The sequence below is a fragment of the Zosterops lateralis genome, assembly GCF_965231275.1.
Source record: "Zosterops lateralis genome assembly, chromosome: 4".
NCBI lineage: Eukaryota > Metazoa > Chordata > Aves > Passeriformes > Zosteropidae > Zosterops > Zosterops lateralis.
Window position 1 is genome coordinate 20,554,615 of NC_139765.1, and position 24,317 is coordinate 20,578,931.

The 24,317-nt window shown below is 43.8% G+C and overlaps 1 protein-coding gene across 2 annotated transcripts in view; it reads left to right on the forward strand.

Annotated features, from left to right (window-relative positions):
• The window catches only part of ABTB3 (ankyrin repeat and BTB domain containing 3), a gene marked incomplete at its 5' end in the record, with an annotated part of 191,772 nt that overhangs the window by 119,977 nt on the left and 47,478 nt on the right, over positions 1-24,317 (forward strand). For both annotated transcript variants that reach the window (XM_083859561.1, XM_083859562.1), the window contains 2 exons: positions 7,614-7,818; positions 18,057-18,209. In XM_083859561.1, coding sequence (XP_083715687.1) covers positions 7,614-7,818; positions 18,057-18,209 — 358 coding nt within the window. The remainder of the gene's footprint in view (positions 1-7,613; positions 7,819-18,056; positions 18,210-24,317) is intronic.

Here is a 24,317-nt window from a genome sequence, read left to right on the forward strand (position 1 = left end):
GTAGGTGTTTTCTTGCCTCTGTTTAGGGGCTGCCTGGTTTTAGGCTTCCCTAGCTTCTACTCCATTCTCCTTGCTGCCTTTGAGTGATGGACCACAGCCTCCATTCACTGTCTGCATTTGTGCACAGGAAGAGTTGTGGGTTATTTAAGTCACAAACAACATTTTGCTTTTCTTTTCTTCCCCCTGAGAATACCCACTGTCATCAGCCATAAAACAATATATTGATTTATCAGGGAAGATGAAGTGTGAGGGAGGATAATTTGAAAATACCAGGTTACAGCCTACTCAGGCCTTATCTTCCCTTTAACTGCCCTGTTGACCAAGGGGGTGAATTTCTTTCTTGGGTAACAAGGGCAACTTGTCTTGTTTCTTGTCTGGGTCCTCCATGCTCCTTTGGAGGCTCCTTGGCTGCCTCCATGGGTGAGACTCAGCCACCTTTGCCTTTCTTGGGGACAAGCCCAGGGTGGTTTTGTTCCTCCACGACTTCTACCTCCTGTGTTTAAGCCTACTCAATTTTGATGCTTAGAGGCAAAAGGCATCACTGTGGTGGTTGGGGAGTGCTGGAGCTCCAACCTCCCACCAGCCTTCCCTAGTACACCAATGTGAACTCTCACAGAACTGAGAACTCCCAACTGTGCACCACATTTGAGGTACAGACTCCTGTTCCCTCTGAACCCCTACATCACACTACACTCAGGATTCAAATGGCATTTTCTTTTCCTTGCAGTCCTCTGTGTCCCTGCTGTGCAGAGCACACACAGGCAATTGGTCAGGTCAGGGTGAGCACTTTTAGTTGGCCTGCTCTTGGGCACTCTTAAATTCTGTTTGAGGACAAGGGTCTATGTCAGGCCAAAGAAAATCCAGGAATGGTGGTCCATAAGGCCATTGTGTTATGCAGAATGAAGGCTCTGCATTAGGTCGGCACATGAATAGCTTATCCGAGTCAAAGCTTGTTTTGTTTGCAGTTGATGTGGCTTAAGGGGAATCAGACACAAACATCACGCTTGCCACGTTGGATTGGAGAGTCTAAACATGTAAGTGTTGTTATAATAGGTACGTGAACTTGAGAGGGTTTAATTATTATTGTGGCTTTTTTATGGGATATATCCAATCCCTAATTTATCAGTCTTCAAAGGCTTTGCAAACACTAAATTGCATTCAAACATTTACTCTGTAATATAAATAGAAGGTTCTTAGTATAGTGGAGTAAGTGAAGATAAAAAGATTAAATGATCTGTGGGAGGCCACAGGGATACCACTGCCAGGAAATGGGCTGCTTGCATCCTGGTCCTGTCTTCTCAATTCTGAATCTGGGACCACAGTTCCTTCTTTTGCTCTCGTGTGGAAGAGATGGATGGCTTTTAGAAGAATAAAAGGTTGTCTGTGGTAGCAGATGGGGCACAGCATGGGATAGCAGAGATGGCAGAGCTGGGGAGGTTTTTGCAAGGTGAGCTCAACAATGAATTTGTTGCACATTGGATGCCCCATGACTATGGGTTATGGCACCCCAAGCACACCCACAACCTGAGGCAGCTGGAATAAAATCTGGAATATACTATGTGCCAAGAACAACTTAACTTTTTTATGTTTGAAGATACTTTGTGCTAAGAGCATGCACACTGTGAATACATTCTGCACACTTTCTAGTGTGCAGCTACCCTATCTCTGTGCACACTCCTTTTCTGGTATAGATGAGTAGTGTTGAGTTAACAATAGAAAACCTCACAATAAATCATTAGAGGATGGGTTTTGCTTGAGCAGTTTTGACTCAGCTGACTTTTGAAACATGGATATTGATGTACCACTGGAGGCAGAGGAACGTGGAGGAACAGAGCAGCTGGAATTGAGAGTGTAGGGATGGCTCGAGTGGCTGAGGGTGACCTGGTATGGGAGACACAGCTCAACTGCTCATATTCACCTGCAGTGATGTGCTGACAGGTGTGTACTGGAGCAAACTGCACCAATTTGTCACTTGGTGCAGAAACCAGAGGCAACAGGAGGTAGAAAGGGAAAGAGACTTAGCTACACTTTGGGAAGGATGCAGAAAAGCTGTGGCTACCAGCTAGCAGTCTGATTAAATAGAACATGGTTAATTGTCAGTTATAAATTCATGTTTTCAGTACAGTATCTCCCCAGAGCTGGTGGTGAGCAAAACCATAGATCCAAGACTTTTGTATTGAAGTGTGAAATGAATCTAGGTCAAGAAAATGAGTTTTGCACCTGTCTCACATGCTTGTAAGGGAGAAATCTACTGACCATGACATGAAGTTGGCATCTAGAATGCAGCTCCCTGATGCATATTCCTCCTTTTCATGGTCTGGACAGGACACAGGAGGTTGTTAGAGGCTCTGAAAGACAGACATAACTCCTGCCTCTGGCTCTGGCCTGCTCTTTGCAGGGGGAAATACTCACCCAGGAAGCGCAGCAAAGCAGTTACACTGCTGCTATCAACATGCCCCACTGCAGGGCATGATTCCCAAGTGCAGACTACACATGCAGGGGTCAAGGACAGCTGGAAGGGTGACCAGACCAGTGTTATCAAACTGATGGGTGCTGCCTGCAGAATGCTGTCATGCTAAAAACATGGTCTCCTGGTGCTTCACACAGTGCCCTAGCAGGGCACCAGGTGGGAAGACAGCTGCAGTGGAAACAGATGCTCCTCTCTCTCCCCTGGGTTTTGAAGGAAAGACACAGGTCAAAGAACTGAGTGGCTCATTTTCAGTGGGCAAAGACATCATTGCTAAGTTGTTCTGGTAGTTTTAGAACAGGCTTTTGGAACAAGAAAAATACGAGATGGGTGTCATAAGGAGCAGCTGCGTAAGGATCTGTCCGTGTCATTCACCTCAGGTCTGTGCCTCTGCAGCCATACACTCAGCTGAATGGTCTTGGCTCTGGCGATTGTTTGGTCTCAAAACAGTCAGCCTGGTCCTAGGGAGGCAGGATACATAGCATCATCAGGTCCATCATGATAGATCAGAGAATCCCACAGGAAGCTTCTCAGACATGGGCACTGGGTATCTGTCATTTTCTTTCTCTTCCTTCTTTTTTGCCTTCCTCTCCAGTACAGAATTGGAAACAGATGTGTTGTTCTTTAAACATCAGGCTCTAACATAAAAAAGCAGTGATAATAGTTTTTACTGAAGCCAAACATAGTTTAAAAAATAAAAGCTTCGCTGGTCACTACAGAGAGGACTCAGGCTGAAGCTGTCCACTTGCGTGCTGTATGTTGTTGTTGTATGTTGTGTTGTACCCCCATGCAGATGGGAGCAGCTTTTCTTTGCCTGTCACATCATATCTGTGGCTTGAAATCAGTGAAGCCATTCCTTAAATATTCAATGTTGCCTTAAACCAGGCCCATGTCACAACATGTGCATTACATAATATTTTCAATCTCTAAATAAAATATATGTGGACCTCGAGTTTACTGACTTTAGGAGGGGTGAAATGCTGGGAGCTTCAGTGGCAGCTCTGCACACACTGTGGTGCAGAGGTGGTTTCATGGGGTTTTGGTAGCTGCTGTGTAAGGCATGGCCTTTCTCCTCTGAGCTGACAAGCTCCAGTGTGGAGCCATATTCCTGGAACCCTTCCCCATCTGGAATCAGAGCTGCAAGGCAGTGTCAGCCTGGGGCTTGCTGCTGCCTTTGCTGCCTTCTGGGATTCTGTCCTCTAGTTGTGGCTTCCCAGCTTTGGCAACAAAAATATCCTGAAATATCCCCCCACTTAGCTGTTCCTTTTCTTTTTTCTTGTGTTTACCCCGCACAATGTGATGTTTTTGTCTCCCTGGCTGTGCCTGCAAAGCAGTTGATGCGTTGGCTCACTTGGCTTATGTTGCATAAATTATGGAAGTTTTCATTGAGTTTAATTTAAAAACAAAATAAAATTGGCAAGCTCTCTTGTCAGGGGTATCATCTCCCCAGTCTGTTCTTCAGGTGGTGGTACAGAGTGAAAATTTGATCAGTGGAGGGCAAGGTAAGGATCCCTGCCAAAGCCCTTGGGTCATGATGCCACAGCCATCAGGAACCTCATTCATGGAGTTACAAGGTTAGTGCAGCTGCTGGGAATTTTATTTTAGATGTGTTCTTTCTGTAAATGATGCAGTGAGGAATTTATTGTCCTTTCAGATGTGTTCAGCTGATACAGCTGAGACATATTTTCAGGCCCAAAAAAGAAGCAGAAAAGCCAGCAGTGCTATGAGCAGGTAACCTGCCTTTGCAGAGCCTTTCTGTGCTGAGCGCAGCCCTGAAGAGCAGGAGTGGCTGACAGTGATGAAGGGATAGCACAGACTTGTGAAGGGGGCTCTCTCTGTGCTTGGCCATAAATTCAAGGTTGCCTTCATTATTCAGATACAATACAGCCGGCAAGGAGAACATGTGTAGTTTGGGTTTCCCATATAAGACTGGAGTTGGCTGATTGCTGGAGAGCAGACCAGTGAGTCCCATCATGAAGCTGATTTCACATCCGTGGGCTTTGGGGTGCCTTGGAATCAAAGAGAGTCTCAACTCTTGATACATTCTTAGGAAGGAAATGGAGAAGCAAAAGCTTATTAGCAAGGAGCAATAGGAGGAGTAAAACCTGGTAGGAATTCAAGACAACACACACACCCACACCCACCTAGAACCAGATGTTGCACTGTGCTACATTTTACAGAGTTTGCCTAAGTGGTACCATGCAGTGTGTGCATGTGCCTGTCAGCTTCCCAGTGCCTTCTTGGCATTGATCCCGGAGAACAGCTATGCTAAGGCGTGGTCTCTGCCCTGGAGAATTGTTGCGGTAACTGGATGCGGCTGGAGGAGGCAAAGGGCACTGTGGCAAGTATCGGATTGTTCGAAGTTATGCTGCGGAATAAAACAGAGCAGTGATTCCTGTCCTGCCTCCACAACTCTGTCCGTTGGGTGCCAATATAATGGGGCTTTTTATCCTTGCTTACTGTTCTCTGTGAAGCTCGGTGTTTTACAGGTATTGATTATTTAGGCTTTAAGTTGACCCAAAGAAATAAGTCAACTTACTGGTAAAGAAATGTTACAATCATTGTTAATATAGAAATTATTTTAAATGTGACCAGAGAAAGTATAGGAAAGACAAAAGAAAGATATAAGCAATGAGTTCTTGGTATAATGTAACTAAATAATATAACTAACGCTTAAATATAAAAAAAACATTACTTCAGCTTTAATGGTATGAATTGGTTTGGGTTTTTTAGGAAGCAGTAGAGGAAATACAGCATAAAAGGATAAACTCCTGGTCATATTGATATGGATTGGAGCTTTGCCTTTCAGCAAGGCCTGAGTTCCTCCAGCCTTGCATCAGCAGTGATGCTTAGCTGCCTGCCCCACCCAGGTCATTCTTGCTGCTGCTTTCCCTTCTTGTTCACTGTGCAGCATCCTCTGCTCCTGGGCGTGGCACTAAGGTCACATCACCCCAATGCTCAGGGAGGAGCAGGATGAAGCAATATTGCTGCCAGAATCTGGGCTGAAATTGCACCTTAATTTTTATTCATCATTCTCTAGTGCCTGCTGTCTCAATCCACTGAAATAAGACTAGCTGTTTGCTAAACTTTATCCTTTTTTCAGTGCTGTAATGACATGGGTCTGGAAAGACTGAATTTAGTGTGCGTCTCCCTTTTCTCTGCCTTTGCTATTATTGTTAAAGATGGATGTTGCAGCCAGCATTTCTATGCAATTTTTTTGCCTTCTGGGGAAAAATGGAGGAATTTACTATCAACAAGGCTGTTAGCAGTTAAATTGGCCTGTGCTAGACTTGGCAGTGCTCATCTGCTGTGACTAGAGTGGGCTGAGTGAAGGAAGTCTCAAACTTTCCTGCTGCTTCTGGTTGCCTGCAAATAGCCTCGCGCAGGACTGGGGAGTCATCTCAAAGGCACATCTGTCTCTTCTGCAGACCTGATCCTGCATACTTTCCACATGCATAGTTTCTCTTGGAAATTATGAGCATGCAAGGCTGTAAAATTGGTACTGTGATGGCAATCTCCTGGCAGAGGGAAAAAACACAAGCTATTTTTAAATGAAAGCTTTGAATCAGAAGAATATTGCAAAGTGAAGCAAAAATTTGTGTCAAAACCCTGAAATCATGGACTCTGCAGTTTCCGCATGCCAGTGGTTTTCTTCTCTTCATAGTTTTAAGGCTATGTTTTTGGAGGACTGGGCTGAGATTCTTAAGTGAGACATTTCTATTCTCCCTGGTACACATTATCACTGCAGCAGCAGCATTTTCTGTGTGAGTCAGGCTGGAGAGAGGTGATGTGTTGTGTTCAAAGGGGTGGAACTTGGCAAAAACCCATAGTTCAGCCATGCACATGGTCATAGTAGCTCTCCTTTAAGTTTGCCCAGGAGTTCATTATTTATCCCCCTGCAATTTGTTTTATGCTCCTACCTTGGTGTACATCCTAAACTTTTCCTTCCAAGTTTCAGTGCTCAGTGGTCACATGGGAAAAGCAAGTAAGAGAAAGTGCATGACTTCTTCTTAACAGTGGAAAATTATGTCCTCTTTTTCTCATCACTTGCTTTTGTATAGCTTAAGACTGACCCAAAAGGCTCTTGCTCAGATTTTCATTTAAAACAAACCAACTGATTTGATTTGAGATCATTATTTCCCCCAATAGCACTCTCAAAGTGATTTGAACATGCGAAAGAAGGCAGTTTAAACCACAGTTGTTTCCCTGCCTTTGATAGAGTGGTCATTAGTCAATAGACATAAAATTCACTGCCTCAGAGAGAGATGCTTTAGTTAATTAGTTACAATCAGTGTTTTGCTAAGAGACCGCGCTGCTGCTTGCCCATGTATTTGCCTGGTAATCTCAGTTGCTGGCTTTGCTGATCCCAGTCCACATGTTGTAGCTGGATTCCTGTATCTGCCTTGTGACGGAGTGCCCCAAACTATATTGGTGCAGGGGGCATGATGAGCATCTTCCTCTTTATCCATTTTCTGTGCTCTGGAAACCTAGGGGGCCAGGTGAGCCTACTTCATAGGTTTTGTTTTTCTGCTAACAAGAGGTTTTCCAGGCCTAGCCTGGACTTAAAAAATTAATTTTGGTTGCACATTTTTAATATTGTCTTTTAGCAATATTTTCCCTCTTTTTTTCTTCACCCACATGCTCATTCACATCCTCCTGCAATATTTTCTGTGTTGTCTGATTGCCTCCTTCCTCATTCCAAGGTGCTGGATTTCACTGCCACTCTGACCAGGAGCATGCAGCTTTTGGTGCCACCCTGCATGGTCATTTTTTGGGTCTGTGAGGTTTTAGCATCCTCCAAAGGCTGCTAAGTAGTTAACAAGCTGGCCTCAGCATGCCAGCTCTTGTGGTGGTGCTGAGTTGGGCCAGCCTGACACTGCCCACACCACCATCTTCTCAGAAACACGTCTCCTGCAGGCCTTTGTGGGCTTGTCTGCAGCCAGGGTATGTCACACCAGGCCATGAAAACTACCACAAAAAGTTCAGCCTGATGATGAGTAACACTCAGGATCCTGTCCTACCCTCTACTCTTTGCGTATGTGAGGTTAAACGGAAGGGAAGTTCAACCCAGTGTGCCTTTTCAGCTTGCAACTCAGGAGAGGCAACTGAACAGCCTGGCATTCACCTGTCTCTTGCTTTTTTCCAGGTGACCTGGTGTCTCGAGCGATGCACCACCTGCAGCCCCTGAATGCCAAGCAGCACGGGAATGGGACACCAATGCACCAGAAGCAGGGATCCTTCTACTGGGAGCCGGAGGCACTATACACTCTTTGCTACTTCATGCACTGTCCACAGATGGAGTGGGAAAACCCCAATGTGGAGCCCTCAAAAGTCACGCTGCAGACTGAGAGGTAAGAGCCTCTACACGGTGCTTGGTGTAGTGGTGAGATGTTTTGTTAATAAATCAGCCTAGCTGGCTAATTACTAATTACAGGCTGCACGTGAGAGGCTGCGGAGGTTTGGTTTAGGATCGCCTCCTTGAAATCTGCTGCTCTTCCCAAACTGCTGCGTGCCTGAACCAATATATATCAAAAGTGACACCCAGTGGCTACAGACAGCAGATTGGTTCCAGATGTGCACTTGGGAGAGATTTCCTTTTCCTTTCGTTGTTGCTCAGCTATTCTGTGTTTTGGAAAAGAAAATGAGAACTTCTATTTCTGGCCTAGCAGGTTTGGGTTTAAAAGTTGGGGTTTTTTTCCCCTGCATGTTAATAGGGCTCAGCTGGTGTGATTGTGGAAATGGAAAATGGATAGAGCAGTGCATAGAAACAAGAAGTCATTAAAGATGCTGGGCTCCAGCTGCACTGAGTAACAGAGCACAGGAGTGACCTCGGGGCTGCCCTGGCCAGGGATGTGGCAAGTGCCAGCTGTGCTGCTCTTGTCTCTGCTCCAGGGATGGGCAGGGCCGGGGAGGGGTGCACCTCTGGCCCTGTCCTGAATCAGGGTGTGATGTAAGGTGAGACGGTAATGCCTCTGAAGCTGGCAGGCAGGGTGCCCAGCAAAGGGGCAGATTGCTGACCAAGAAAATAAATCCATCTCTCATCATAAGCCCAGCAAACCCTCTTTTAAAACATGTCTCCAGCCATGTGCTGGGGAACAGTCTGCTGCTTCCCTGTCACACTCTTACCAGCTCTAAACCAGGCATCCCCAGTACAGAGATGAGAGGAGTGGCTGGTGCTTAGAAAATGCTGGATATGAATTTTTAGGATGGGTATTGTGGTGATGCAAATGCAAGCTGGTTTGTCAGGCTGGGCTCCACATTTACATCCCAGGGTATGTATTGCAGTGTACATGTGAGCCAAACTCTGATCTGCATTTATGGGCCTTGGCTATTGTTGCAGAATGAGGTCTGCATCTCAAAAGCGGCATTTGAGAGTCTCATTGTTTGGGTAGTTGTAAATGGTATATATTATGATATCTTAATTGAAATAGTTTATTATTAATTACAGAAGAGCATACAAGATGAAATTCAGGCATTAATAATGTTACTGGGAATTTTGCCATTTGCCTTTGGATGGCATTTTGTTTCTTTTCAAGTTTGGGTCGCTCTGTGAGGACGCTTGTCACTTTTTGTTCTGTTATTTCCAAAGTATGAAAAAAAAAAAACAGAAGGGAAATTACAAGAATCCAGATTTTTCTCTTTTTTTTAAAAAAAAATTTGGTTTTAATTTAACAATTTGTCATCCAGTCTTGCTATTGTGGAAGGCCTAACTCATAACTCATGTCCAAGAGTGGTTAGTATGCACAAAAAAATTTGAATATACCCTCATCTGATCTGCAGTTTCCATCTGTGGGAATAATGCCACTGGAACCAGAGGAAATGCAGAGATAAATAAAGCTGAGCCTCTGGTTTTGTAAGATTTCTTCAGACTTCCCTGTGCAGAAGTGAAAAGGGTACGGATATTTGAAAAATCACTTTCAGCATTTGCTTTAATAGGTTTTCCTTTTTCTGAGGTTGTCTTAATACACATCCTCTTCTTTAGGGCACTTGAAATACTGATTATGTAAAACGATTGTTCTTTGCTTTATTTTGAACACTCTGTTTGGCAAGACGCCTTCCCTTGGCAGGGCAGTGAACGACTGCAGCATGTAGGGCCAGAGCAAGTACTTGGTGTTACTGCCAAGAGCCTGTGGTCACTTCTGGAAGGAGCAGATTCATGTCCTGCTGCCTAATCAAACATGTATTAGTAGTTAGTGCTGGAGTGGGAGCGGTGCAGGGCTGAGTGTGAGCCTGGATATTTCCATGGAGCTGAGCTCTGGAGTCTCACCAGCTGGATGTAACCACCCTGTGCTGCTCAGAAAGGAGAACAGTGGGGCCGACTTTTCTGTAGTGCTCTGAGGAGCCTTCCTGCCCATTTCCCATATTTTGGTTTTTCACATGCAGTCATGCTTTGTGGTCCATGACTTATCTTTGGTGGTTTTGGTTTCCATGATGGGGTTTTGTGCATTGCAAGGAGATGGGTTTGTTAAACATGATACTTTTATATGCAAATATTTGCAGGATTTGTGGTGTATCTGTATTTGCTCTCCAGCTGTGGCAGTTGCTTTTATTTTGGAAGAAGCCCACAAGGAAGCAGGAAGGTCCAGGCACCTTTCCTCATTCTTGGCCTCTCTGTGTCCCTGCTAGTGCAGAGAAGCCAGGATGGTGTGGATCTGACTGTAGGCAGTATTTTCATGAAATAGGGGTTGTCCTTGGCTCTTTGTGAAGCCAGCCTGGCTACTGTCTTGGCCACCTCCTCCCTGACAGGGAGGAGAGGGCTGTGGGATGCAGCAAAAGGCTTCTCCCAGCACTTGCAGGGCTTGGTGGCACCATGAGGCCATCTCATTCTTCCCACGCATCTCCAGCCCACCTGGATTTTGGCTCTGAACCAGGCCAACCTGCAAAGGCTATACGTGTGCTTCTGCAGGGTCTGGATGTGGAGGGGAATCCAGTATGGTGGCATTGCTGCCTGGCTTAGCACTTTCCAGCTCAGAAAGCAGTACCTCCCTCAGAGCCTTTGGGGAGACATAAAAAGGAATTTTTACCTTTGAATAAATCCGGCACTTCATTTCTAGGGAGCATTTGCTCTATATTTGCTTTTCATGGAGGTAAAGAAGTAAGAATGCAGTATGTTTTTAATAGTGTTTACCTTTACAGAAAATAAAAGAGAAAAATGATTATATAGTGAAATTCTTGTTGCAAGGGGGTCTGCTCTCATGGGAGAGGGAGGAGTGGAGAGTGGCCAGAATAGCTTAGAAAACCTGGAAAATATTCCCTACTTCCTAAATGCTGACAAACCCAAGCATAAGATGGATGTCCCTCCCACCCCCAAACTCATATTCCTTCAATCTGGCCCCTTTGGCAAAGGGTCTCTGATTTTTTGGCACCAACACAAGCATTTCTGCTGACCCTGGATACCATGTAGATGGCTGTTTGGACAGGCATGGAGGTACGGGGAGAGGGTGAACCTCTTTGTGGGGTCCCTTTTCCCTATTGCACCCTGTTGGGATGTGCTGGAGCCATTTATCTTGTGCTGGGTGGTGCCTACAAAACCAGTGCTGCTCCAGTGCTTCCACCTGCATCAGGCTGAGGATTATTTAGGTTTGTGGTTCTTTTGCTTTCCTGGGAATTTAAAAAAAAGAGAACTGTAGATGAGCATACTGTTGTCAAGATTTCTTGCTTGTTTGCCGCTTCTGTCTTAATAAAAAGATCAGTCCTGTGGTTATGTTTGGCTTGTAAGCCCCTATAAGGCTTCCAAAATTATTGCAAATAATTTCTTAAGCACCAGAAAGTGCAGAATCTGTAGCTGCAGATTTGTGTGATGTTTGGTTTTTTTTTCTTAAGTGGCTCCTTACCCACTTTTATCCACAGCTGTATTGACAAAGTCCTCATTACTTCCTAACTTGCTATGTTCCCTGTTAACAACTCATTGAGACGCTGTGGCTCAGCAGCTCAGCCAGTCCAGAAGCACCCATTAATCCTGCTCACAGGCAGCCAAGTACCTTCTCCAGTGCTTCCTCAGCTGCTCCACCTTGAAGGAGCATTAGCTCCTTATGCATCCTGGCAGCTGTTAGCTTTTCTCCTCCAATCTTAATTGAGTTGATGGATATGTGTCTGGTTTTAACATTCTTTTCATTTTTCCTTAACTATTATTCCCTGTATGGGGAGCAGTCCCTTAGGAAACTCCCATGGGCTGTTATTGCTTGCTTTCCATGTTTCTGCCTGCCTTGCGTGCTCACAGGGACACACACACAAAAACATATATGTTCCCTGCATGTGCATACACCTGCAAATTGTAGACTGTGGTCATTCATGATTAATGTAGAATTTGGATAACCTCAGTTTTGTTTCATGCTTGGGGTAGCTGGGTCATTAATGTGATGCAGCCCCTCTAATGAGAGGAGTGTTTCATGCTATTAAAATAATTTTTAAAATAATTTGAACTCTGTCAGAGTATTTTTTTTAACTGCCACAGCCATCTGTGCAGTACAGATTATACCTATAGAAATAGAAAAAATTCAGTAAGAGAACTAGGGAAAAGTGTCCCTGATTTAAATTATTATGTGGTACAAACTCCCTGGGTAGGGCAGTCTCCAGCAAAGACCAGAAGAGAGAGGAGAGTGTGGTGAGGAATGCTAATGAAAAACAGGTAAAGCACTGGGAATATGAGAGTCCTGCAGTGAAACCTGAATGAACCTGTATATGCTTGATGTGCCACCATGCCATAGCCCCATCTAACCCTATCTATTTTTATGGATTGGAAACTTCACATAGTAAAGCTGTAGCCTTGCTGAAGTCAAAATTGAGAGCAGGGTTGATTTTACTTGGTACCACTGAAAAGAAATCGAAATGCATCCTTACCTAAAGCCTCTAGATTTGCATGCTAAGTATCAAGCTTCCCACTTTGTAGAAGTCCCTTCAGCAATGTTATTGGAGCTGCCTGCAGCATATGCGATGGCACATGTTACAAGAAATAGTTCAGGCATTACTTGTAGCTTGGCTGTTATACGGCAATATCCTTGCTGGACTGGGTCTGTATTCTATATCTAATTTATCAAACTGGACTTTTGCTGTCCATGAGGTGGCTATAGGATTTTCTCAAAAGAGGAAACTGCAGCCCTGCGAGAACTACATGGTATCCAGGCTGTTCTGTGCTGCACTCTGAATGCTGTGTGTCCTCAGGGATTTATGCCATTGCCAGTCATGTCAAATCTGATGTCAAAATTGCCAGTAAAATATTTGCCTGTTGTGGTTGCTAGCTGAATCATCACTTTGACTCAGTTATGTTTCAAGTCTTGGCCATTAATGTTTTTAATGCAGGAGAGGCAACAGGGGCGGCTCATTCCAGCCCTGGATATAGGTTCAAAACTCATGATTTGTAGATACCCGTTTGTGGACTCTGGAGCACCAAAGTCTTGGAGCACAAAAGCCTAAGGGTAGATCCTTCTTCTGCCTAGGCAGGTCTCATGAGAGCAAGGATCCTTCAGCCTGAACAAGATACAGAACTCACTACTTGGGTCACACTTAGCTGGGCTTCTTGGGTGGCAGAGCAGCTGCCTGGCATAGAGGAGCTGCATGAGCTCACATGGAGCACCAGCTGGCACTGCTGAGTTTCTAGGAAGGATTAGGACTGGCAGCTTTTTGAAGGCATCAAAAAGTATTTGCCCCCTCTGAAGACAAGTAGCTTATGGTGTAAATATAAACGAGTTTTGCTGCCTAGAAACCCATCTGAAATGCATGCTCTACATTGGAAAAACCCATGCTTTTCTGTCTTTTAGTAATGCTAAAAATGGACTAGCATTGCATATATATTTTCATTGTATGTTCCAAGTGAAAACTTGTCAGAACTTAGGATGCTTTACAATTCATATATTGGGATTTTCTTTAAAAATCACCCATGAAAACATAAGCAAACCAAAGAAATATAAAGAGCTTTTTACAGTGTTGAAGTTGCTGACTCACATCTGCAAGAAAAAAACATCTCGCTACCTTTATCTAGAAAGGCTTTTTTGTGTAAAAGTACATCCTTATGCTTCTGAGAAGCACCTTTAACTTTTACTTGTTAGCTTTTGTAAATTTAAACAGCAGCAACCTGTGCTTACCAATTTGCCTGTCGTTGCCACAGAGGTTGGCAGTCAGCAATCCTTGGCTGGAGTGAGAGAAGAAACTCCTCACCTACACCACCACCACTTTCCTCAGTAGCCAAAGGATCCTGCAAATGCATCATCTGAAGCAACTGTAGCAATTGAACCAAGTTAAAGCAAAGTCAGGTCTTTCAGCTGTGTCCACTTCACAGCTGGGGAAGCTGAGGGAGGGAGAACAGGAGATAACTGTGGGAATTCACATCCGCATGGGATTATGCCTTGGGAATTTCTCTCTTCCCATTGTGACTATCAAGCCAGTCCTCTACCTAAAGTTTGATTTAATACAAGTAGTGAATGAGTGCATGTGGTGGGGCAAGGGCTCCATAGGTGTCTGGAGAAGAGAAGTGTGAACTGCCCCTGGAAATAAAGAGGCTGTTGCGATGCACTTGATGATTTTTTTTTTTTTCCCCTTGGAGCACTGTGATTGTCTGGGAATCTCTTATGTGCACTGATGAGCTCTGGGACCTGGAGCATGCTGTAGGCTTTGCTGAGAACAGAGGGCTGATGGCCCATCCAGGATTTGTGAGCCTTTGTGTGGAGTATTCAGTGTTCAAAGTGATGAGTTCATTCAAAGTGATGAGTCTCCTTACTCTCTATAGGGCACAGGGAGCAGCTGGTGAGGAGAACTCCTCCAGCTGCTGGAAATCAAAGAGAGAGTGGTTGTGTGTAGTGGCCCTGCTCTGGGCAGAATGTGGACTGTTGAAGCTGGTCAGCAGCCAGCAGGGATTCTGCACCCTGCAAAGATGGTAGGAACTGTGTGAAAACAAGGCCAGGGATTATTTGGAGCTGGAATTTGTCAGAGTGATGGCCCTAGTGCTTTGCAAATCCGGCATTGCAGCAGGTGGTGTCCAGGCAGGAGCTATATCCATCTTCTCACAGACCCATGCAAAAATAATGAAGCATCCTATTGCAATTTATGGTGCACAATTTCTCATGGTCTTCCACCTGACAATTCCTCCTGTTTATATACAGGTACACTGCTACCATAACAACAACAATGACAGTACTACTACTACTGCTAATAATAATGGAAAAGTATGAGTTATTGCATATGCATGACAGGATTTTTAATATCTCTGTGTGTCAGCAAGCAAGGGAGGAGGAGTGGTGGGCAGCCCAGGAAGGCTCCATGTGGCTCTGGAGGGAGCGCAGGCTTTAGAGCTCTCATGTGGTTACATTTAGGTTCCCCTCCATAACATCTGATTTTCTGATGGGTCATTCTGTAATTGAGTGCTCCAGGGATATTAGCCCTACAAAACTGAGAAAAGTTTGAGGTCTGATGGGGTAGGGAGGGGTCATTTGCCCCACTTGAGAGGGAGGGTGCTGGCAGGGAGCTGCAGCATATGAAGGCAGTGGGGAGAAGGACCTCTGGTAGCCAGGACAGTTTTTTGGTGGGTTTTTTTGTTGTTGTTGCTGTTGTTGTGTGGGGGTTTTTTTGGTGGGTTGTTTTTTTTTTTTTGGTTTTTTGTTTTGTTTTGTTTTTGTTTGTTTGTTTGTTTTTTGGGTTGGTTTGGTTTTTTTAGGGGTTTTGTGTTTGTTTTTTATTAAACTTAAGTTCATATTTGACTTTAAAGTGCATGGAATTAGAGGATGAACTCATGCATCTAAAGTTAAGCACAGGTACAGAGAAGGGCTGGAGGAGGAGGTCAGACCACTCACTCACCTGCAGCCCAGGTAAGCAACAGCTGAGCTGCTCCTGATTTCCCATATCCTTAAAGCAGAATCAAGCCCAGCACCATGGTTAGATTAGTTTAATTAAGGCATGTGCTACCAAAGCATGTAACTAGGTGACTTACCTGCTCTGTGTCTGCTCTGGAACACAAAATTACTGAATTCTCCTGGTTGGTAACCTGCCTTTGTACCAGAGATAAATCAATATATGTGCCAGTGATGTGATGCATTTGGCTAACCTATTTTCACACAGTGCTGTTTGAAAAGTGAAATACTTCTTGCTGATGTCACATTGTCTTGTGGATTATCACACCCTTATAACACTGTTCCTCTTTCCTCTTTGGCACACAAGCAGTATTTAAAAGAAAAACCCAGCTCTTCATATGGTGCACAGACTCTTGAAGGATATTTTTAACCTATTGCACTCAGCCATATTTGGTTCTCTTCTCAAAATAGAAATTTCCTTACTTGCTGAGATATGCAGTGATGATTTTTTTGCCTTTTTTTTTTTTCCCCTTGGAAAAAGGAGTGTAGTATGTTGTGAGAAAACTCCATATCCTCATCTAGGGACTGAAATTGGACTTTATAGAAATTTTCCCCACTCCTGCACTGCAGAACACTGATTTCTTCCCTTTTGGGATTTATTGCACTGAATAGCCATGCTCATTTCTATTTCTCTGTTGAAATTTGCAAGACTGGGAAAGGAAAAAAAAAGGCAATTTTATAGTGCAATTATCTGAGTTCCTGTAAATATTTTTATTTGCTCTGCTCCTTACTGTGATGGGGCAGATTTTGTGCTGGTTGAGTTTCTGTCCTGCGCAAGAGGAGGAAAAATGTGAACCTCTGAGCCTCCTGTTCAGCCACAGCTTCCTGCTTTTCTGTTTGCCCAGCAGATGTTACGGGAAGGCCCTGTACAAGTCTGTCTTCTTTTCTCTGATCCAAACTGTGTTCACTCTTGCAAAATATAACCTCGAACTGAGTTTTCATTTAATTGTATTCCTAGAACCAAGTTATATCTGTAACTACATGCAGTTTTACAGTGCAATTTGCAGCTCCCTTTCTGCTGTTTGCTCAGCAAGTGATAAAAAAACTCTCCCACTGATAACTTGTTCCCAGATGTTCCATGCCTCAAAAGAGGGTCCCTTCTGCTCTGAAGATGACCTGGGAAGCCGTCACCTTCCAGGAATAAATACACCCCTGCTTCCCCCCTTTTCCTCCCCTGGCTCCCACCACCCTCTTGACAAATGAGCTGGGTTAGGAAATGGTTTCATGTGAGCTGTGGGAGATGATCTTCTGTCCTTCTCTGCCTCCTTATGGGGCCGTGGCAGGTCTGGGGAGAGCAAAAGCCTTGGACACAGAAGCCTGGTCTTGAGGTGATGTGTTGAAATAGAAAAATGATGGAAGTGGCAACTCAGCCAAAGAATGTCATATTTCAAAAAGAGGTTATTCATTTCCCTGTGAGATTTGGGAACCCGGTGTCCTAGGGAGAATTAGTGGCCTCGGGGCTTCTCTGTCCTTCAGCACTTCTGAAGTATCTCATCCTCCCTCAAGAATATTAATATCAGAGCTATGTAAAGCCAAGTCCTCAGAAAGCGAAATAAATGCATAAAGAGCTATAAATCGGAAAAGGATAGTCCAGAATCAACATCTTCTTAAATATTTTTTCTCAGAGTAGATCCTTTTGAGGTAAAGTTGTACGTTTAAAATGTAAAATATTTGCCTACTCTGCACCTAATGCAGACTTTTTTTTCCCCTTCCTCCATGAAAAGGGACCGCGGAAGGAAAGGCAAGCAAGAGACTTGCAGTGACCTTCAAGGTGTTCAGCTGCAGTTATTTTATTAGTTTTCTTCCAAATCAGGACTTGAAGCTATGGTTTTTACTTATGGTTTGGTATCTTTCTCTTGGTTCTCAAATAATTCTTAGCATAGATGGAATGAACTGTGTGCTGCATGCTTCATCTACAGCTTGGGCAGCTCTTGCTGGGACATGGGGCTGTCCAGGTATTGTGTAGTGAAAGACCATGTCTCTGATAGCGCCCAGACTTTGTGGGGGTGTGGCCCAGAATCCCAGCATTCACTTTTGGGGGCAGTTTTTTGTATGTTTTTGCGCTGTTGGCAGAGCAGCTGGCACCTGAAGGTGTAGCAGCTTGATGCTGCTAAAAGTAAGACCAAACAGTCTGATTTCTGCTTTCTGACCTCGCTCACAGCTAACCTTCACATTGGCCACAAAGTCTCCCACTTTCATCACTGAGCACAAGGTGCCCATTGCATTGGCAGGAGATCCTGGAGACTTCCTGCAGCATTCCCTCTCCATCCTTGGTGTCTCAGTGTTGGGGCATCCCCTCTCTCTGCCCAGGTCCATTCTCCTGTCCCTATTGCAAAGAGACAGGGGAGTGAACCCAGGCCAGTGCATCAGCCAGAGCGAGACATGGTCCTGTGCCAGACTCCTGACCTCTTTTTGGGATTACACTATGTGAAGGATGGGAGGAGGGCTTGCCAGTCAGGTGCACTGACCTCGCAGAGCCCCATGGATGAGCATGGCTCATAAATCTCACTCTCCAAATAGTCCTGGCCTGGGGACAGGATGAGGCATCTTGATTTAGACCTGTTTGAAAATTGCTGAGTTGGTTTGCTCTCGCATTCTTTTGTTTTCCTTGCTTCCTTCTCTCTGTATATATTTATGTTCTCACACATATATGCACACGCACACACCCGCACCCCCCTGCTCTCTGCTTCTCTCTACCTGTTATTATGATGCTCGTGTGCCTTGGCGCTGATTTCTGTGTGCCCCCGCAGGCCATTCATCGTGCTGCCTCCCCTGATGGAGTGGATTCGGGTGGCGGTGGCTCACGCGGGGCACCGGCGCAGTTTCTCAGTGGACAGCGATGACGTACGGCAGGCGGCCAGGCTCCTGCTGCCGGGAGTTGACTGCGAGCCTCGACAGTTAAAGTAAGTCCCTGGAATGCAGATCGACTGCTTTGTGCAGAATGTGTCTCTCTTTCCTGGGGAGCAGCGGGCGGGCACGGGGCTCTGTTGTTGCCTGGGGAGGCGCAGGCATGCTCTGGCTCTCACTGTATGTGTTGCAGAATCAGCTCCTGGTATTTGCTCACATCCGTGGATAAGCTGGTTGCATGGTAATGGGTGCCTGATCACAGCTGGATCGAGCCCATAATCTGCTCATCAGAGCTTACATGGTGGTGTTTTTTTCCCCCCTCTTCCTATTAGGGTCTGCTTGCTAATGAGGTCAGCTAATGAGGGGCTGAAACTTTCTGCTAATTGTCTGATTCACGTTGCTTTGCTATAAAATACTGAAATGTAATTGGTAGGGCTGCAGATATTTTTCAGGGCTTTGTTTTCAGCATTAATGCTTAAAGGCCACATTTAAACTTAGAGGTAAGACTACTTCTTACAGTAAAATTATATTTTTCATGCTAATGTCAGTTCAAATTATGTGTAAATGTCAGCCTAGATAATTTGACTTTTTTGTGTATCGGATGTGACCTTTTGGTTTTCTAATGAAGTCTTTAAGTATTTATTGCCAGGATATGTTTTTAGAGTCTGTTTTGCCTTATTATTGTGTACTTGGATAAAAGTATGTTCTAGGACTGTTCTGGAGTCAATAAATGTTTGGTTTTGGTGCTCATGTGAAAAAGTATTTTGAATCTGCCAAAGCAGAAATGATTCACTGCTATTGCTTCACAAATTTGTAGTGAAACCCAAATTTTCAGCAGTCTGCCTCTTGATATAGCAGTAGATGCATTCTTTCCTGCAACACAGAATGCTGGGGGCTGATTTACGTGATTAGCTGTGACAACCTGCATGGGAGCAGCTGCCTTCTGTTGATTCTGGCCTTGACATGCTCTTTAACCAGAGAGTATACTTTACTCCCAGATCTACATAGGCGTTTTATAGTCACAGCTACTCAATATTTAATTGAAGAAATATATGGAATTTCAAAAGCCAAATCATGAGCATTTCAGATTTCAAACCTTGGCTGTAATTGCTTCCCTTTGGTGTGCTCACCATGGCCTTCATTTCCAGAAGTGCTACACTCTGTGTCTCTACTGAAATGTCAGGACTTACAGGTACAAGTACTACACACTGTCTGAAGACCTGACAGTTGGTTCTGAAAAGGCACAATTAATTTAATACCTCTCCAAGTATTTAGGCAGGATTGCAAATAAGGCAGTAATGTTCCTGTTCTATATACCCTGTCTTAAAAATTCAGGTAGAATACAGTAAAATATCTGTGGATTAAAAAAACCCCATAATATATGACCCAAAATTTTATTTTGACAGCGTGTAGGTGTGTATTTGTATGTATATGTATACACAAGTATATATATAAATCGCATTAATTTTTACACTATTTGAGTTTTTATTAGGAATTTTCAGAATAATTGGAACTTGTGGAGAGTTGTATAATACTGCAGAAGAATGTATTAATTATGGGCAACAAATCAGCACTTAGTTTAAGGTTGCCATCAAGAATTCATTTCATAAAGAATACAAATGTTTGTTGTTGTCCTGCTTGTCTTAAAAGTGGGAATGAGCATGAAGAGCATGGCCTGAGATTAATTAGATGAGAATGAAAAGTGAAAACTATTCCTGAAACAAATTCTAGATTTTATAGAGACTAGCCTGTGCAGTGTGCCTGTATTTGACTGCAGAGGCTGGATTCATCCAGTGATGTCCCAAAATGACAATCTCTCTGCTGTGCTGGCAGATGAGTGTTCAAGTACCTTGGGTTTTATTTTGAGGTCTGTGCCTACTGCTGGTGTAGTGCAGCAGGTTCTTTGCATAGCTGCAAATAGGACTCTGGCTGCCTGTAATCCTGAGATCAAAGGGAAGACTGAGCTTTTCTGAAGAATAATATGAGTCATCAGGATGTTAATTTGGAACTTTGCAGCCTGTAATTCATTATTTGTATTCAGTAGACCCTCAGCACTCCTGATTTTCATAAGCCAAATGCCAGCCCTTCACTCCTCCCCATTAGGGAGGGTGCCTTTCCAACTCTTAACTCCTCAAGGAGCCTCAATTCCATAAATTTTAACACTGGGGGAGGGAATACAATGACTTTGCACAGGATGGCTTTTCAAGTAAGCTGCATGATGAAGGGAAGCTGGAAGGATTTTAAGTGCAATTAGCTTAATAAATTTTGTGACTTCTGTGGGAAAGGTTTATTAAGTAGAACCTTGAAAATAGTTCAATTTGTAGGCTTTTTGTCACTGTCTTCTTTAGTTCCTAAAACAGACACCTGAACCCAGAAGTTCCCATGGTCCCAGGTGATACTGCATCATTCCACAGTGTTGGTTCACAGCCTGTCATTGCAAATGCATAAAGCAAAGTCAGCTTCCACACTGGAAAAACATGCATATGAGGAGAGGGAGAGATTGGCAGGATCTCAAAGGCTATGAAGTTCTGGATTAGTTCGGATGAAACCCAGATGTTTAGCTTCTTACCTGAACTACAGCATGGAGGTCTCCCTGCAAATCCTTGTGACACTTCCCAGCACAATCACATACTACAGCAGCGAGGTTCCCATTCTGTGGCTTTATAAATCATCCCTGCTTTCTTCCTGCCTTTCATTCCTCTCTTTTGCCCTTTTTCTGAGCCTTTTAAAAAAACCCATCACCCTTTAGTTTCTGGCAATGTTTTCCTCTCCTGAAAGAGAAGCTGCTCTTGCTCTGAGTAGAGGAGTGAAGGAAGCTGGAATCAGTCAGGATCTGCCTGTCTCCTTCCTGTTTTCTTTTCATTTTACAGCAGCAGATGTGCCAGAAAGTTTCTTCCCTCTTGCCAGCTTTGGGAGATGAGCAGGGATGTAAGCGTTCACCTTCCTCCAGGAGTGAAAGTGTTGTGGTGTGTTTTTAGTTTTACTAGCACTGAACCCCTGCATGAAAGCTTTAGACAGACCAGTTGTCTCCACCTTTTGCAAGGAGATGGGTTTCACAGATGGGTTGAGTGCTGGATGCACAACAGCTCACTGAGATGGAAACCCAAGTTGTGTCCAAGATATTGTCACAGTGGGACAGCACAAGAGCCACCTGAGGCAGCTGGATGTAGTCAGCTGAGGTGGCTCTCTGCTGACATGAATCATGAACAGGATACTCTGCTCCCTATTCTAGACCTTTTTATTAATGAAGGCATCAGGAATGAAGGTAATTTGTTGTCAGAAAGGGGCCTGGTGGTAAAAACTATGTTGACCTGTCTTTCTATTAGGTAATAAGGTAGTATCACTCCTCAGCCTGCACAGGCACTATCTGGCTGCAAACAGATGCTGGCTTCTCCTCATCATCACATCTCTAAGGGATACGTTTCCCCTTGTTTCAGCTAAACACAAGAAGCTCTTTGCACATCTTTCCTTCCTTTGTTCTGTGGGATGTGTGTTTAAAACAAACCCCAGTGTGTTACACATGTGGTGGGGAGGATCTCTGGTGCATGACTGCATCTGGGGGCTGGAGGCTGATGGCAGAGAAACAGAGAAAGGGAGGAGCATCCTGTGTTGCTCAGCTCAAAGGCTGCTGTGCCTCTCATCAGGGTCACGGGCTTCATTTCTGGTGGCAATATATTGTGCCAATCCTGGAGGATGTAAAGATGCTGGAACACCTGTGAGAGATGTGCAGCAGTGCCAACAGAGGCCGTGACCCAAGAACTTAAGGGAATGCTTTGCCTCTGGTTTGGGGGGAAAAATCCTATTGGAAACGGAAAAGCAAATATCAGCAACAAGATTATGAAAATGGAAAAACAGTAATAAAAGAAAATAAAATTATGCAGCTTAATGCAGTCAAGTCAGGATGACCAGATAACCTCTATCCCAATGATGAGAAAAAGCTGCCTCACAAAATCAGGGGGTCAGAGGGAAGTATTTTTAACAAAGCCTGGAGTGATGCCATAACTCTAATGATTAATAATTGAAATGCCCAACAGTTGAAAAGGATGAGAAATGATCCAAGGAAAATTCCAGGCTGTTAAAGCAAGGCCTCTGAATGTTTTTTCAAGAAAAGACTGATTAAAGACATGTTGTTGAAGGAAAAATGGGATAAAATGTGACACAGATTTTCTAAAGATAGATCTTGCCAGGCTAATCTAATAACGTTTTTGAAAAGATAACTGATTTTCTACCCCAAGAAAATTCAGTGGAATTGCATCTTTTTGGACTTGAGTGAAGATTTGATACAGTCCATGCAGGGATCTATTAAGACAAGAAGATGGGGGTTAGTAAGGAAATTGGAAAGTGAGTAGGGGCAGGCTTCAAGAGAGATGGCAAGGGCTGGATTGGCTGAGAAGGGGTTGCAAGCAGGGACCTTCAGCTCTCATTCTTAAAAACTGGTATTTTTTAATTTTCGGAAAGGGTTTTGGCACAAATCTTAGCAGCGTGCTCGTGAAGTTAAAATTGGATGATGCCATGATGCTGAGAGGCATTGTCCTGACAGATGAAGTTTGGGAAATCATCCAGGAAAAAATGGATGACCTTGAGGGCTGGGACAAAATAAATGGGATGAAATGCAGTTTTCCACAAATGGAAATGCAGTTCTCCAAAAATGGAAGGCAAATATTTATTTTTTAATAAAAATATGCAAACTGCAAGTGTATATATGTAACATATATACTCTATATGCATCCTAGTATATGCTATGTTGAGAGCAGAGTGTTGGAAAGGTGGTGATAAAGGCTGTGGAGCAGAATTTAATTTCAGAATGATTGTAAACCACAAAAATGAATTTCTCAACCAAGAAAAAAGCAAAAGCATTTGGAGGCTGCATTAGGAGAGGTATTTCCAGTAGAAACAGAAAATTATTGGTGCCACATGAAAGTGGTAGGAAGTGATGTGAAAGCACAAATCCTGTGTCCTGGTCAAAAAAATATTCCATTTGGACCAAGAGGAAAGAAATGGGCTGGGATGTTTTGTTTTTTTAACAAAATGTTCTCATGGAGTAAAACATGAAGAAAGGGGCTCATTCAGCTGAGCAAAGTGTGTGCTGAGGAAACCTGTGGCTCTTCTCCAGAAATACATCAGGAGTAAACACTTCGGAAGGAAAAATACACTACTTAAAGGTCAATATGGACATAGGAGTATGTGAGTATTAGCAGGTTGTGGGTAAGTTCTGGTTGAAGGTGTAGATGTCTCCAAGCCTTGCTGCAGCATAGGACCAGGTTTATTAACCTCCAGTCCCATGTGTTCCCTCAGCTGATGCCCTTCAGAGGCTCACCCAACACTCAGATTTGCATTTAAAGCTGTGATCCAGAATGGTCTCTGGGCAAATGCAGGGTCTGAGTGCCTTAGAAAATCTCTCTTTAATTGAAAATCAGTCCTGATCACCAATTAGCCTTGTCTGGGAAATACCTAAGTCTGCTTTTCTGTCTGGGACCATCCCTCTTAAAGAAGGCTCTCTAGGAAAACTGGATTATCAATCTCAAATATTATTTGAGTATCCTTGGTGCATTCTAGAGAACTTGCTTTACACTATGGAAAGGGGAAAATACAGTGATGTAAAGAGAAGATTTATATTTTTGTTTCAGAGTAGTCTATACCATTTGCTGTGTCATCCCACTACTATATGCATGTGTGCAATTCTAACTTGAAAGTGAAGGCAGAAGAGTTGCATTGAATGTTCTATTTATGGAAATCTTGTGCTTGTACTAGCACATGGAAATATAAATGGACTTTAGTAAATAGAGATTAGAAAACAGAAAAAAATATTTCCACTGCTCTTCCTTCTCTCTTAAAATTTGTTGGGTAAAGGGGCCGAGTTTCTGGAGAAAGAGAGAGAGTATAAAATTGCCAAGAAATTCTGCTATTTAATTAGATACAGCCACCTTCAAGTAGGAATGGTCGGTGTTTGCCCAGCTTCTTGAATGTCCTTTTTCTTCTCACAAATTTTCACTAACCTTTTAATACCAGGCATGGCTATTGCTGTAATTAGATACAAAAATGTGAGCAGTAGCAAACAAGCTACTTGACAAAATCCAGCAGTCCCTTGGGGCAGATGGTGCCAGCAGATGAAGGAGATTTTATTAGGTAAAGCACGGATTTCTGAGGTGAATCTGAACCTGTCC